A 13,418-nucleotide genomic window follows, 5' to 3' on the forward strand; every position below is an offset into this window, starting at 1 on the left:
TATTTGTATTTTTAAGGAAGTGCAAGACTTCCCCAGCTCTCTCCTTCTTGATAATCCCATCACCAAACAGTTTGTTTTGACCTTTGAAAACAACTGTCTATAGTGACGGCTCAACTCCTTCAATTTCAATAATTTCCTGTACTTCACCACATTTAGTAACTTTCTTAACAGCCTCAGCATATGTGGTCCATTTATTCATTTCTCTGTACTTGTTCACCCTCTACTTTGCTCCTCAATACCTGTGATGGTGTTTATGGGGTTTCCTGGCAGTTTTAGCTCAAAGGTGCATTATCGTCACCATATGCACAACAAAATTGTTATTGTCAAAAATGTTATTATTATTTTCTTAATCCCTGTTTCGCTTAAGTCAGGTGTGTACAAACTACGGTCCGCGGGCCATCTGCCATTTGTACTGCCCATATTCACAATCACAATTTGTCTCACAGGGCTTTACAAAGTTGTGACATCCTGTGCCCTTAACCGTCAACAAGAGTAAGTAAAAAAAAAAAATTTAATTAAAAACACTTTACAGGGGGAAAAGAAGGTAGAAACCTCAGAGAAAGCCACATGTGAGGGATCCCTCTACCAGGACGGACAGAAGTGCAGTAGATGTGTAATGGGAACATCAGAAAGATAAGGGTGTTTACAGCATTGATTAGAATAGACAGCTTGTAGCATAATGGAAGTTAAATTAATTGACAGATTATTGTCAGTAATGGCAGAATAGCAGAGTTGAAATATTGTATATCATGCATGCAATGGTCACATGCCCAGCCACAGAAAGATGATATGAGCTATCTGGTTACCATAGAATAATGTGAAACATTGCTTAAGAATATTTTGACAACATATATTAATATATTTACACATACATCTCATTAAGCTTGGCCTCTGTGAGCATTTTGTGGATTCATTTATTTGTAAACATCATCATAAACAAAATGTCCTCTCTCTTGTGATATCTGTCAAAAATCTCTCTGTATTCTTATTCAGTTGTAATGTGATCTTCATACCTCTCAGTCAAGGAGAGGCCACTGAACTGAGTCTATCGGTTCATATTGACCATCGCTTGTTATTTGTCTGTACTCTGCACAACTTTGGGGTTGAGGAGGCAGCGCCCCCTGTAGATGCTGAAAAGAAGAATAGATCAGAGTCCAAACAGATTGGCAGGAAATTGTATAGACTTAAAAAAAATGTGAAGTGAGACACGAGAAGATGAAAGTTTGAGTGAGCACAGAATCTTTCTTACCTCTCCTCCCAACTTAACATGAAACCAGGTAAAAGTCAGAGTCCTGTAGTCACAGCATCTCTTGTTTGAGGTCCCGGCCCTGCGTATTCTGCAGGAGTAGAATTGTGGTAAAAGAGATACGGTTTTTGATAAAAGAGGGACACCAGTTGAGATTAAGTTGATGCTGTTTACTGGGAACGAGTTTGATCTAGAGTGAAACACATATTTACTATAAGTGGCTCAGGAGCAGTGGTAGAAGTAATGCATCTTGATTGGGTAAAAAATCACACATAGATGACTATAAATTACGAATGTGTGCAATTTGCTCAAAATACAAATGTCTAGTAGTAAAGTATGAGCAGAACAAATAACAGTCACTTTAACTTTTATAGAAAAACCTGCACATGAATAACAAGATGACAAGACGTCCCTGCAGGTAATGACCCTTTAAATGAATTATCTGTGATTGAGCTTTACAGTCAAATCACTCTTAGTTCCCAGAGCTGATAACTGCTCTACAACTGACCAGATCCATCCATTATTATTCAGTTTCATCAGAATCTAACAGTTAAAAGTTGTAACTCACCTGTGGAGGTAAACAGCTGCAGTGAGGCTAAAGAGGAGCAACACAACTCCAGGTAGAATTGTGTAAAGAAAATACCACGACAGGTCTTCTGCAAGAAAATAAAGTGTATTCAAGCAGGTAGCAGGACAGTGTGAACCTTGACTTGCACTCTGCACGGTGCCCTGCTTACCTGGAGGTGTCCCAGCCACGGTTAAATTCCACTTGTTACTGTATGGACCTTTTTCGTCAGTCAAACTACATTGATATAGTCCTGAGTCTTCAAGCTGAGCGTTTGAAATTTTCAGCTTTGAAGGAAGGTCAACATCTATTTTCACTCTGTCAGAGGTGAAATTTGAAAGAGTCTCATTGTTTATCACAGAGTGAGCAAACAGAAATTTGTCTTTGGTCCAGTTGATTTGTAATGTTCTGTTTGTGGATACGTTGCAAGTGAACATGATAGAGTCTCCGCTGGACACCAGGATATGTCTGTGGTCACCTGGAAAAAACTCTGAAATCTCTTACAGGTAAAGGAGAAAAACAGTCAGAATAAAATGAGATGTGTAAATTACATCTGCAGAAAATCATGCATCTAAAAACATAAACTTCAGACGTACCTGCGAGGACGGGACACATAACTTTGAGATGAACAGCGAGCAGAGCAGCTTGGTTCAAGTGGAACATGGCGGCCATTAGACCGAGAGAGAGACAGACTGGAGCTTCACAGACTTTATCAGTGTCTGTGGAGGAGGCACAGAGCAAAGGAAGTGGTTAGTTGCTGTTTGTTGAAACCTGAAAGTTAAGTATCCCCGGTGAATGTGAATGAAACCACAAATATGATGATTTACTTCAAATGAGATCACTGAGAATTCAAGCTCCATCCCTCTTGACGCTAAAATTACGATGAAAATTGTGGGTATAAATATCACAAACTAAAATGAATTATGTATGTCACTGACCTTCTCAACGGCAGGAAAACCACATATGTGCAAGATGCTTATAGAGTGTGACCCGCCTGCTGAGTGTGGTTTCACAGTGTGACAAACACTGTCTGATGCTCATAAGAAGAACGATAACTGTTTTTATCACAGGACAATTGAACACTATTACCTTAACTTGATCTGTTAAGTTAAAAAAAAACTTTCTCTGTACGAGGGTCCTTAATCCTCCACTGGTCACATTCGTTTAATCCAGGGGTCGGCTACCTGCGGCTCCTCAGCCCCTCTGCAGTGGCTCCCTGTGCAGTGTTGTGTATCAACGCATTCAATAAGAGATGTTCATTTAAGGCATTATGTTTTTCGTGAATGATGAAATGAACGAATCAGTTTTCATATGAAGAATGTTCCTTTTTATGTTTTTAATTATCGTAGTATCAGGCCATCATGTGAAATACCAGGAGCGAGAGAAACTGTGTGTGTGCTTGTGTGTGTGTGTGTGTGTGTGTTTGTTTGTGCTCCCATACAGCACGCACACACACAGGCCCCCATCACTCGCTCAGAGAGACACAGATCCGAGCTCGTTCACGTGAAGAAGCCGTTCGGTGACTTTTCAGAAGAACAGTAGAAACCGTAAAAACTGAGTTCCTCTGGTCTCAGCTGCTCATAGATCAGCGCTGCTGCTCAAATATCAGAGCAGAAGCTGCAGGTGGTTTGTTCTGAGCTTTGTGAGACTGAATTTAAACATCATGAAAATGACTCGTCAACAGTTTGTGCTCAGTACAACACGAGACGTTAGGCTCAGTCAGGACTCGGTGTTAAAGTTAACGGAGCATCACACACACATGACCCGACACCATCGATTTGGAAACAAAGAAAATCTAAATTGCTTTTAAAAATGTCAGCAAAAAACAATCCTACATTGAAAAAGCTTTCAAAAAACAACGAGTGAACGCAAATAAGTTCGTTTTCATCTGTATGAAATAATAAGAAAACGACAGAATATTAAACTAGTTCATTTTAGGTGTGAACTGGCACAACGCTGAGTATAATTATGTATAAATATAACTTGATATGATGTGTTATCAAATATGTTTTGCGGCTCCAGACAAGTTTTGTTTGGTGGAAGAGGGGGCAAAATGCCTCTTTTTATAGAAAAGGTTGCCCCTGCCCTGAACCGTCTCTTAAAAGTAACTTTTACTAAATGGCTCTTACTTGAGAATTTGTTTTTATCTTTATGTTTCTTTTATCCATTTTGTTGCCGATGATTTTCAATGATGTTGTAGCATTTTATTTGTTTATATTACATAAATTGTGATCTCTGATTTTAAATAATTTAATTATTTTGCCAATTGTTGCTGGGGTTTTGTCTTTCTTGTTTTATTTTATCCTCTGTGTGAAGCACTATAATGGCTGTTTAGAAAAACGCTATACAAATAATGTAATTATTATTATTATTATTATTATTATTATTATTATTATTATTATTTTACCTTGCCTGCATAATTAGACAATAAATCTGGTCTTTGAATCATAAAATAGTTTGATAGAAACAACCAAATTCAATTCCTTTTCGAGACACTAGAGGCCACCGACTGTCAATCAAAGCCTTTTGAGTGTCCTTAACTTTATTGCCATGAACAACAAACTCTGAAAGCCACTTTCCTCAGACACCTCAGGGTGCATTAAACCATCAAATATAAAAACATTACAATACACAGAGTACAATAAAGAATCTATCAGCAAAGTGAATGCACTGGTTTCATTGTGTTGATGCAGACACACCAGCTGTCCTCACTTGTGGCTCCTGGTTTGAAGTTGAAATAACTGTGTTGTGTTTCTGTTGAATTTCCCGTTATCTCACTAGAGACCATAGATTGAGTTGAGCCTTTCCCGGTACTGACTCCTGTGCTTGTTATTTGTTCTTCTCTCTGGGCCCGCCTGAGCTTGAGGGATGACCACCTGCAGAGAAAACACGTCAAAAAAGGTTCAATCATTTCTACGGGACAGAAAAGACAGGAAATGTGACCGTGTGAACATGAAAACAATGTTCCTCTGACCTCTCCTCCTGACTGCAGATGAAGCTGGCTCTGGGCCGGGTCCTGATTTGATGTCCTGGTCCTCAGTTTTCTGTAAAGGTAAAGCAATGACCTGTAATGATAACCGTCACATCCCAGGTGCTACAGGTAAATTATTATGTCTGCCAAGGACGTTATTGACCCCTGTCCATTTGACTGTTGTTGTTTTTTATTGTCCGCAGGATTATGCAAAAACTACTGAACGTATTTCCACAGAACCTGATGAAAGGATGAGCCAAGAAAGAACCGTTTCAATTTTAGCAGGGATCAAGGATTTTTTTTCCCACTTTCTTTAACATAGGGTCATTTTCAACATTTACATTTATTTCCCAGGGAATAATTCACCCATCTTGATGAATCAGTTAATGTAGGGGACTGATATTTATGATTCAATCAAATTTAGTGTGGCTTGAATGAACTCGAGGGAAAGTCGGGTCTTGGCAATGTTTGTGTTCTACTGAGTGCCACGGGACAACCTTTATACAGTTGATTATCAATTTCCATAACTTCTCAAACCAAAACAACAACATTTTTCAAGTTCCAGCTCAATATGATGATTTATAGCTTTACTAGTAGTACAGTCCTCTGAACCAAGTACTACGTACCCCAGATTTTATTTCTCGTTATCCGGCTTCACTGTTCCTTACATTGGCTCCTCCTGGGAAACCTGTGCTACAGATCCCACTGACTCACTCTGTGTTTTTCCTACCAGCAGCTGCCAGCGTTCATATGTAAGAGTTGTTCATTACGATAGCATCGTAGTAAACTACTTAATCTGTGAACGCTGATATCTGCAGGGAAATTCTGTTACCACAAAATGTATGAAAATAAACAGCTGAAATCCTTTCTGATTGTTAAAGTCCTGATAATGTTATTCTGTACATAAGTTCAGGAATTTTGTTGAATTTCTTACTTAGTGAGTATTTTTGTTTCATTATCTGATGATAAACAAACAATATTTTTTCTAATAAAAGACATGACGGAGGGTTTAGTTCTAATCTGCTATTTACATCCCAAAGTCACAAACTGCAGTGATGGAATCATAATAAAAGCATCAACACTGTCATGAATCCTGTAGGAAACAAATAACTCTAATGTTGAGATAAAGCTATATTTATTCATCACATATTTATTTTGTGTGATTCAATATTTTGTTGTAAAACCAGAGTGGACACATGAAAGGTCTGGATCAGCAAACAGTTCTACTCATCCATAAAATAAATTCTGCTCTTCATTATTTCTAACTCTCCTGTGAACTCAGTTGGGCTTGAACTCATCCTGCTCCGGAGCAGATTAGAGGTGCAGGTGGTCATGGATATTTTCTCTGATAAGAAGTGAAGCATGTTCCTTTTTTTTTTTGATAACCCAGAGTTAAGCCTGACGTAACATCCTGCATCGGGCCTCAGGTTGCAATAAATATCAGACTGAACATGACCACAGTGATAGATGTTGTCCTGAGATAATTTCGATTGGCAGCACTTTGTGTATTTCCTCCAAATGTTGCACCCTCCACTGTGCACGACAAATATCTTGACCACAGGACAAAGCAAACCTCAAGGTCAGGAAATGACCTGCAGCTGCTTGTACAACTGTTAAAACTGCCATGAACACAGAGCCATACTGGGTTAATGCACCTTATGCAGATTGGTGAAACATTGTGGTTATCACAGCTTTGGAAGGATTTTCTAAATATTCAAAACCTTTATTTTTACTTCATCCACCATCTAAAAAAACTGAGGTTATGTTTTCACCCGTCTTTTTGGTCGTGTTTGTTTGTCAGCAGGATTGCACAAAAACGACCAAAAAGATTTCCACGAAACATAATGGAAGGATGCAACATCGGGCGAGAAAGAAACCATTATATTTTTAGCGCAGATCCGAACGAAATCTTTTCAATTTCTTTGTGAAAAAGGCTTTCTGTATGGATCTTGATTGGGGGGAAAAAAATCATGCGTATTTAGAGGACTAATATCTGAGTGTGTGCAATTAGCTCCAAATAAAAATGTTTAGTGTCATTCAACTACTAAAAAACCATCTTAGTATTTAACAAACCAACCCTACAAGCAGCACAAATAATGTTCCCTTGAACTTTTATAGAAATACCTGGACAAAAAAAAACCTAGATGAAAGGACGTCCTTGGAGGTCCCTGGAAGACCCTACAAATTAATTATCTGTGATTGAGCTTTACAGTCAAATCAGTCTTAGTTCCCAGAGCTGATAACTGCTCTACAACTGACCAGATCCATCCATAATTATTCAGTTTCATCAGAATCTAACAGTTAAAAGCTGTAACTCACCTGTGGAGGCAAACAGCTGCAGTGATGCCAAAGAGGAGCAACACAACTCCAGGTAAAACTGTGTAAAGAAAATACCACGACAGGACTTCTGCAAGAAAAGAAAGTGTATTTAAGCAGGTAGCAGGACAGTGTGAACCTTGACTTGCACTCTGCCCGGTGCCCTGCTTACCTGGAGGTGTCCCAGCCACGGTTAAATTCCACTTGTTACTGTATGTACCTTCTTTGTTAGTCACACTACATTGATATAGTCCTGAGTCTTCAAGCTGAGCGTTTGAAATTTTCAGCTTTGAAGGAAAGTCAACATCTATTCTCACTCTGTCAGAGGTGAAATTTGAAAAAGTCTCATTGTGTATCAGGGAGTGAGCAAAAAGAAATTTGTCTTTGGTCCAGTTGATTTGTATTGTTCTGTTTGTGGATACGTTGCAAGTGAACATGATAGAGTCTCCGCTGGACACCAGGATATCTCTGTGGTCATCTGCAAAAAACTCAAAAATCTCTAACAGGAAAAGGAGAAAAATAAAGAATAAAATGAAAAGTGTAAATTACATCTGCAGAAAATCATGCATCTAAAAACATAAACTTCCGACGTACCTGCGAGGACGGGACACATAACTACGAGATGAACAGCGAGCAGAGCAGTTTGGTTCAAGTAGAACATCGCGATCATTAGACCGAGAGAGAGACAGACTGGAGCTTCACAGACTTTATCAGTCTCTGTGGAGGAGGCACAGAGAAAAGGAAGTGGTTAGTTTCTGTTCAACCAAGCTCAGAGCAGTATGTCAGATATAATTAAGTCCTATAGAAATAATAATTGTACTCTGTCTTTTGCAATAAATTAGGAACGTTGGAAATCATTATCCAGCTGATTTTAATCAATCGTGTGATGAATTGAGATGTTGCAGCTGCAGGAAAACACTGCCTTAGGATCTACACTGTGAACTAAAACCTGACAGTTATTTCACAAGTTGCTCTGCCGAAGCTCTTCCTCATGCTCAACCCATAACAGAACATACTTTAGCTTGATTTGAGGCAACGGTTTATTATGCGCTGAGTAAAGATAAATGTGAAAACTGAATGTGCCAGTCAAGAGTTCAGGTAGCTGGGCCAGGGCGGACAATGGAGGTCGCAGGTTGTTTTCCAGCAGGAGCATGAGACAAGTCAGGAGAAATTTCCTGATGGGTTTCCTCGGGTTCTCTGTGACAAAAGGTTGGAGGTAAATGTGAGTAGGAGGAAGGGTAATCTCCCCTTATTGGGAGAAGAGCAAAGAAGACAGATAACCCAGGGATGACTCAATAGGGGGACGGACCTGTGCCTGCACTGCAGAGGCTCTTCTGGTTGTTCTCGATCCAGGAGGTACGTTAAGGTGGCTGAGCTCCAGGTCCTGGTTGGCTCTGCTCCCCCCGGGCTGGCCATTAGTTAGCGAATGAAAACAAGAGGACAAAATGATGGTAGGCTTGACATCACTCCCTCCAACCCAAAACTGTGTAATTAATTTTAGTCCTCCGAATGAGTGTGTGAGGACACCCTGCTGTCAAATCACAACATGATGCTTGACCAGGTCGTGAAAATAATTCTTTCAATGTTATGTTTCACATTGCAGGATAAAGGAATTTTACAAAGGTGTGAATGAGTTAAACCAAGACGAGAACATGAATGTAAACTAAACAGTCAGTGACACTGACCCCTAAATGGACATTAATTGTACCATTAAAACATACACCAACTGCCACCGGCACATATTTTCATATTGTACATACTTTTTTAAACTTGTTTTCTATTTTGACCTATTGAATTTGTTTATATTGTAAAGCTTTTTCCCCTTATTCCTCTTGTGCTTTAGCATATGTCTTAATCATTCTCCTTAAACTACAGTATTTACTTCTTAATTAGTTTTGTTTCCTTCATACACCAAACACCAAAGCAACAATCCTTGTTGATGAGACTCTATACAGGAAGAATGTTTCACTCTCTTTGTTTAAGGGTAAGCCAATGTCTGTGCCTGGGTGCCTGTGTGTGTGTGTGTGTGTGGTGTATGTGTGAAATTTAACACTTACAAAAACAAAACCCTGTCTAGTTTCTTCATTTCTTCCCACATGAACATATCTGGTGACTCATAGACTCAACTGTCATTTTCCGACTGGTGACTTGGAAATACAATCAACAATACACTTCAAATACTTGAGGAAAATGGATTCTGGATTGATTACGAATGTATCAAACACATGCTCTCAGGCTTTTATCAGCTCTGGCCTTAAATTCAGAGAACTGCTTTGATTGGTACTCACAGCGTCATTGGCTGTGCTCTGCCAGGGAGTGATGTTTATAAGAGCTGATTGTTCATTTTACAGGTTTTTCAAAGCAGAGTTGATTATACATGGGGAGAGGGAGGCAGTAGTGGTGCATGTGTGGTGAGGAGGGGCTTTAATTATCCTGTTTGCCAGCAGGAGTTGCTGTTTACACCACTACTCTTCGCTATGGCAAAAACAGCAGGTCAGTGTGTCTGTGGTGGTCTGATGATTGGTGGTGGTGCCATGCTGTCAATTGGTAGTACCATGGTCAAATTATAATATAATACATTCCATAACATACAGTCTGAATGGTTTATTGCAGTTTCTACTGTCAAGCTGTCAGTCAAGTGAAGGCCTCAGTGATTACTTCTATAGCCTTGTTTTCTACCCATGTGCCTGCATGTAACCAGAAGGTATTTTTTGTCTGGTCTTCATAAAGGAACCATTGATATCATGCAAGCTAATGTGCTATTTTACCTCTCTTTGTCTCTACCTCTTTCTCTGTCTTGTCTCTATTTCTCGTTTTTCCTTAATCGAGCAGAATTTGATTAAAGGCCGGAGATATTTTTAATGGCAGATTAAAGGCCTGCATAGTGCCTGAACTGCCAGGAGTCAGTCTTTATATGTTTTCAGACTTTAAAATGTCTGGAAAATTTGATCCTTTCACAGCTGAACAATGCAGGAGGAGATTGTTTGCGTCAGACGTTCAAACGATGTGTGGTGTCTGAGTAGAGAAAGCAGGAGGTAGGATAGAATCTATAAAATCCACTGTGCAAATCACTTGTGAATGGCTCCTCATGTCCTCCGTTTCATGTTAGAATTTTCCAGATATTTTCCTGCTCCATTCTCACAGTGGCTACTTTATTTCAGGGCCCGGCAGGAGTAGTTCCGGAGAAGATGCGTTCTCACAAACAACCCCATCAGAGTATTTCAGGAAAATATCTGGATTTCCGCTCAAGACTGATGGGAAAACATGGTTAAAATGTGTTTCATGTATGTATGTGTGCAAATCTGTGCGTGTGAAGGGACAGCTGTGCTTTGTATGTCTGATGCAGTGCAAACTTCCCCACCACATGCCCAACTGTGTTGACACTGTATGTGTTTCTATGTGCAAATGTGGGTGTTTGTGTGCAGCTTTAAAAAGTTTCCCCTCGCCTTCAATGCCAGGTTAATGAATGAGGTCACGATAATGTCAGTTAGCAGGCGCCATCGGCCTTGTTCACCAGAGACAGAGTGAGAAGAGGTTTGGCAAACAAACAGGAACAGAGACCGTTGTACATCTCACGCACGAGATGCACACTCTTTCAACGTCACACATTTGTTTCAGTTACATATAGAAACCCCTGTCCAGAACATCTGTCTCAACACGACCATGATTAGCATTGATTTTCTTTTTTTTGACTACACTCATTATCCCTCTGTCCCACTCGTCAGTGCAGACTAATGGGAAGTTATAAAGTGATACTGTGCACAACCGAGTGAAACCGAACATGCTGCAAGTATTATCTGATTCTGCAGGGTCCTTTCCCATACGAAAGCACCAACAGGAAACCTCAACCACACACTCTTGCGTAGAAAATGTTTATGTTGTCTGTGTCACACGGAAACATAGAACCAACCAAGAATGCATTTTTCATGAGGACACTGAGTAGTGATCATACCACACACGGAAAGACCCACAGGCTGCCTCTGAATCTCACCTCAACAGGCCACTGAGAAGGACACGACAGTAAAACTGTGGTAAAAGACAATTTCAGGAGCAAGAAAATGAGACATGTTGAATGTGTGTGCTATGTTTTCTCTGCAACGGTGTGCAAGAGGGATTGCATGTGTCCGTGGCGACTCTGACCCTTACAGGCATTGATGGATGTTCATGAATATTTGAGATGCCTCTCAGAAAGCCCCTGGCAGAACAGGGAGAGACATCAGAGGAGCTTAACATCTCTGTGCTCCATCCTGAAGGCTGTGTGGTTCGCTCGTATGCAACACGTGCAAGAATTTAAATCAGCGGCGGCAGAACACAGGTTTTCACGCTCAGAGAGGGTGCGTACATGTATTATTTGTTGGATGTTGCAGCAAGAAAAACAAAAAAAGATTTAAACAATTGTCTGATCAAGAATTCATATTATCCCATCTGATTTGCAGAACATTGTGAAATCAAATCTGCTGTAAACGTGAGTACGTTTCTAATACTTCACACAAACACTGGGGGGGGAGGGGGGGGGGCAATGTCTGCAGCCCATATATGTGCATGGATGAAAAATAAGACGGGGAGAAGAATAGGATGAACTGTCAATCACTTTTTTCATTGCACAAAAGGCTATTTTTCTGTTGGACATAAACAAACGTAATGAATATTATTATAATTAATAATCGACCCTTCAATTCATGAATGCTTGACCTCTGAATGACTGTCATCACACATTGCAATTCTGTCCCTCAATTGCCACTTTTCAAGTTTTCTGTGTATTTATTTCTCCCATGCTAAAAGGTGGAAAGGTGGTAGTTTCTCCTCATCCTATTCAAGTTTTTGGGGCAGAGGATGCTGCACCTTGTTAAGCCCGATGAGGCAACTTTAGATTTGTGAATATAGGCTCTTCAGATAAAAATGTATTGATCATGTTGGCTGTGCTTTCTGTGTGTCGGGTGTCTGAAAGAGAAAGTGCTGCACATAGATGCACTGTATGTGTAAATGATAAAACTTTACTGTATAGAGCTATAAGTGGTCATAAAGACTGGAAAAGTGCTAGAAATAAATATAAATCATTAATTAATATATGAAAGAAATTCATATGAATGAAGCTAAGGGAGAGATCAATAAGGAAGACTTTTCACTCTCCCCGACTCTTTTAATCCGCTGGCAGTTTGGTGTTTTCGGTAATCCAATCAGACTCCTGCCACGATCTCAATCATCCAATCATATTGTTGCTATCTAACTTGAATTCTGTTCTCCTCATTCTTGGCTGTGATTCAAGGGATTTGCTGCGACCCTCCTCTTCTTAAGTCACCATCAGTCTCCATATCCAGAAGCCCAGTCAAGCCCAGTCGAGTCCTAGCATCTCATATCTAGATCCCATCAGCCACAGTGTCAAGAAACCTGGGGCCATCACAATGGCTCTAAGCGCCATATAGACTCTTATGTCACATCACTTTCATCTGTAATTCTGCAGAGCAATGCATTTTGCTCATACCCAATTGAGCGCTCAGCTGATTGAAACAAGTTCTGGCTAGAGCTCACATCCTGAGGTGCACTCGTGGTTTCATTTGAACAAGATTGCGGTCCCTTTTTTCAAAATTCAACCAAGGTGATAATTTATTCTAACCTTTGACCATGTGCAGCGAGCGTCTGAGCAAAACCTTGAAAAGCACGGATCAGGCCTATTTGGATATTGTATTGCAAAAGGGTAGAAATCAGATCAAATATAGTGTCAGTAAATGCTTTGAAATGTACTTAGTATTGCAGTCCTGTAAAGCTGTCAGACTCATAACAGACAATGTTTTTATGACCAAAATCGATTCATTCCAAACCAGAGATATGGGTCTTTCCTACATTACCCAAAAATTGTCAGGTTTCACAAAGGTCCCTCGGGAGCAACATAATAGAGATAGCTACCTATACATATACAGTAGTTATTCTCAAGACCTATAAAGAGACTGATGCTTCTTTTTCGGTGTTAATATATTTGCATTTTCGAACGTGCACAAGTATACGTTTTTTTTTTTTTTTTAAAGTCCAAGCTGGCTGCCAACAAGTTCAACATTTAACCCAGAAAGTTAAGTTTAGGTCGGTCGTCGCTCCAACATGCTGAGTGAATGTCATCTCTGAATTTGTATTCCAGGTTTGCTTCACAGTTGAAGAATTGTTTTGTAGCTCCCAAGGGCAAGCAGAGAAACACAAATAACAACTTTTCCTCTATTTCACACAGCTTCCTGTGTGCCCGCAAACCAGGGAGGCAAACAAAGGTCATGTGAGACAATGGATAAAAACATTTCCATGAACAGTAATATGCACAGAGCCACTTTAAGAGC

At 39.9% G+C, this 13,418-nt stretch overlaps 2 protein-coding genes across 2 annotated transcripts; both read right to left on the reverse strand.

Annotated features, from left to right (window-relative positions):
• Nucleotides 1–567: 567 nt before the first annotated feature.
• On the reverse strand, nt 568–2,907 carry LOC133967795 (uncharacterized). The gene is made up of 5 exons (XM_062403452.1): nt 2,408–2,907; nt 1,984–2,310; nt 1,815–1,902; nt 1,250–1,337; nt 568–1,130 (listed from the first exon to the last, which is right to left on the reverse strand). The coding sequence occupies exons 1-5, from the start codon at nt 2,481–2,483 to the stop codon at nt 1,017–1,019; spliced, it is 693 nt and encodes a 230-aa protein (XP_062259436.1). The 5' UTR covers nt 2,484–2,907; the 3' UTR covers nt 568–1,016.
• Nucleotides 2,908–4,286: 1,379 nt separating this feature from the next.
• Nucleotides 4,287–7,788, reverse strand: LOC133967796 (uncharacterized). The gene is made up of 5 exons (XM_062403453.1): nt 7,693–7,788; nt 7,271–7,597; nt 7,102–7,189; nt 4,786–4,855; nt 4,287–4,687 (listed from the first exon to the last, which is right to left on the reverse strand). The coding sequence occupies exons 1-5, from the start codon at nt 7,766–7,768 to the stop codon at nt 4,589–4,591; spliced, it is 660 nt and encodes a 219-aa protein (XP_062259437.1). The 5' UTR covers nt 7,769–7,788; the 3' UTR covers nt 4,287–4,588.
• Between the last annotated feature and the right edge of the window lie 5,630 nt (nt 7,789–13,418).

Source organism: Platichthys flesus, chromosome 13, assembly GCF_949316205.1.
Source record: "Platichthys flesus chromosome 13, fPlaFle2.1, whole genome shotgun sequence".
Classification (NCBI taxonomy): Eukaryota; Metazoa; Chordata; class Actinopteri; order Pleuronectiformes; family Pleuronectidae; genus Platichthys; species Platichthys flesus.

What these genes read in the sequence shown, in the direction of transcription:
- LOC133967795 (XM_062403452.1), bottom strand. Translation starts at nt 2,483, where the DNA reads ATGGCCGCCATGTTCCACTTGAACCAAGCTGCTCTGCTCGCTGTTCAT. An exon ending in TATGTGTCCCGTCCTCGCAG is followed by an intron (nt 2,311 to 2,407) that starts GTACGTCTGAAG and finishes TTTACCTGTAAG; the next exon opens with AGATTTCAGAGTTTTTTCCA. An exon ending in ATGTTAAGTTGGGAGGAGAG is followed by an intron (nt 1,131 to 1,249) that starts GTAAGAAAGATT and finishes TCTTCTTTTCAG; the next exon opens with CATCTACAGGGGGCGCTGCC.
- LOC133967796 (XM_062403453.1), bottom strand. Translation starts at nt 7,768, where the DNA reads ATGATCGCGATGTTCTACTTGAACCAAACTGCTCTGCTCGCTGTTCAT. An exon ending in CGTGGCTGGGACACCTCCAG is followed by an intron (nt 7,190 to 7,270) that starts GTAAGCAGGGCA and finishes CTTTTCTTGCAG; the next exon opens with AAGTCCTGTCGTGGTATTTT. An exon ending in ATCTGCAGTCAGGAGGAGAG is followed by an intron (nt 4,688 to 4,785) that starts GTCAGAGGAACA and finishes TTTTCTCTGCAG; the next exon opens with GTGGTCATCCCTCAAGCTCA.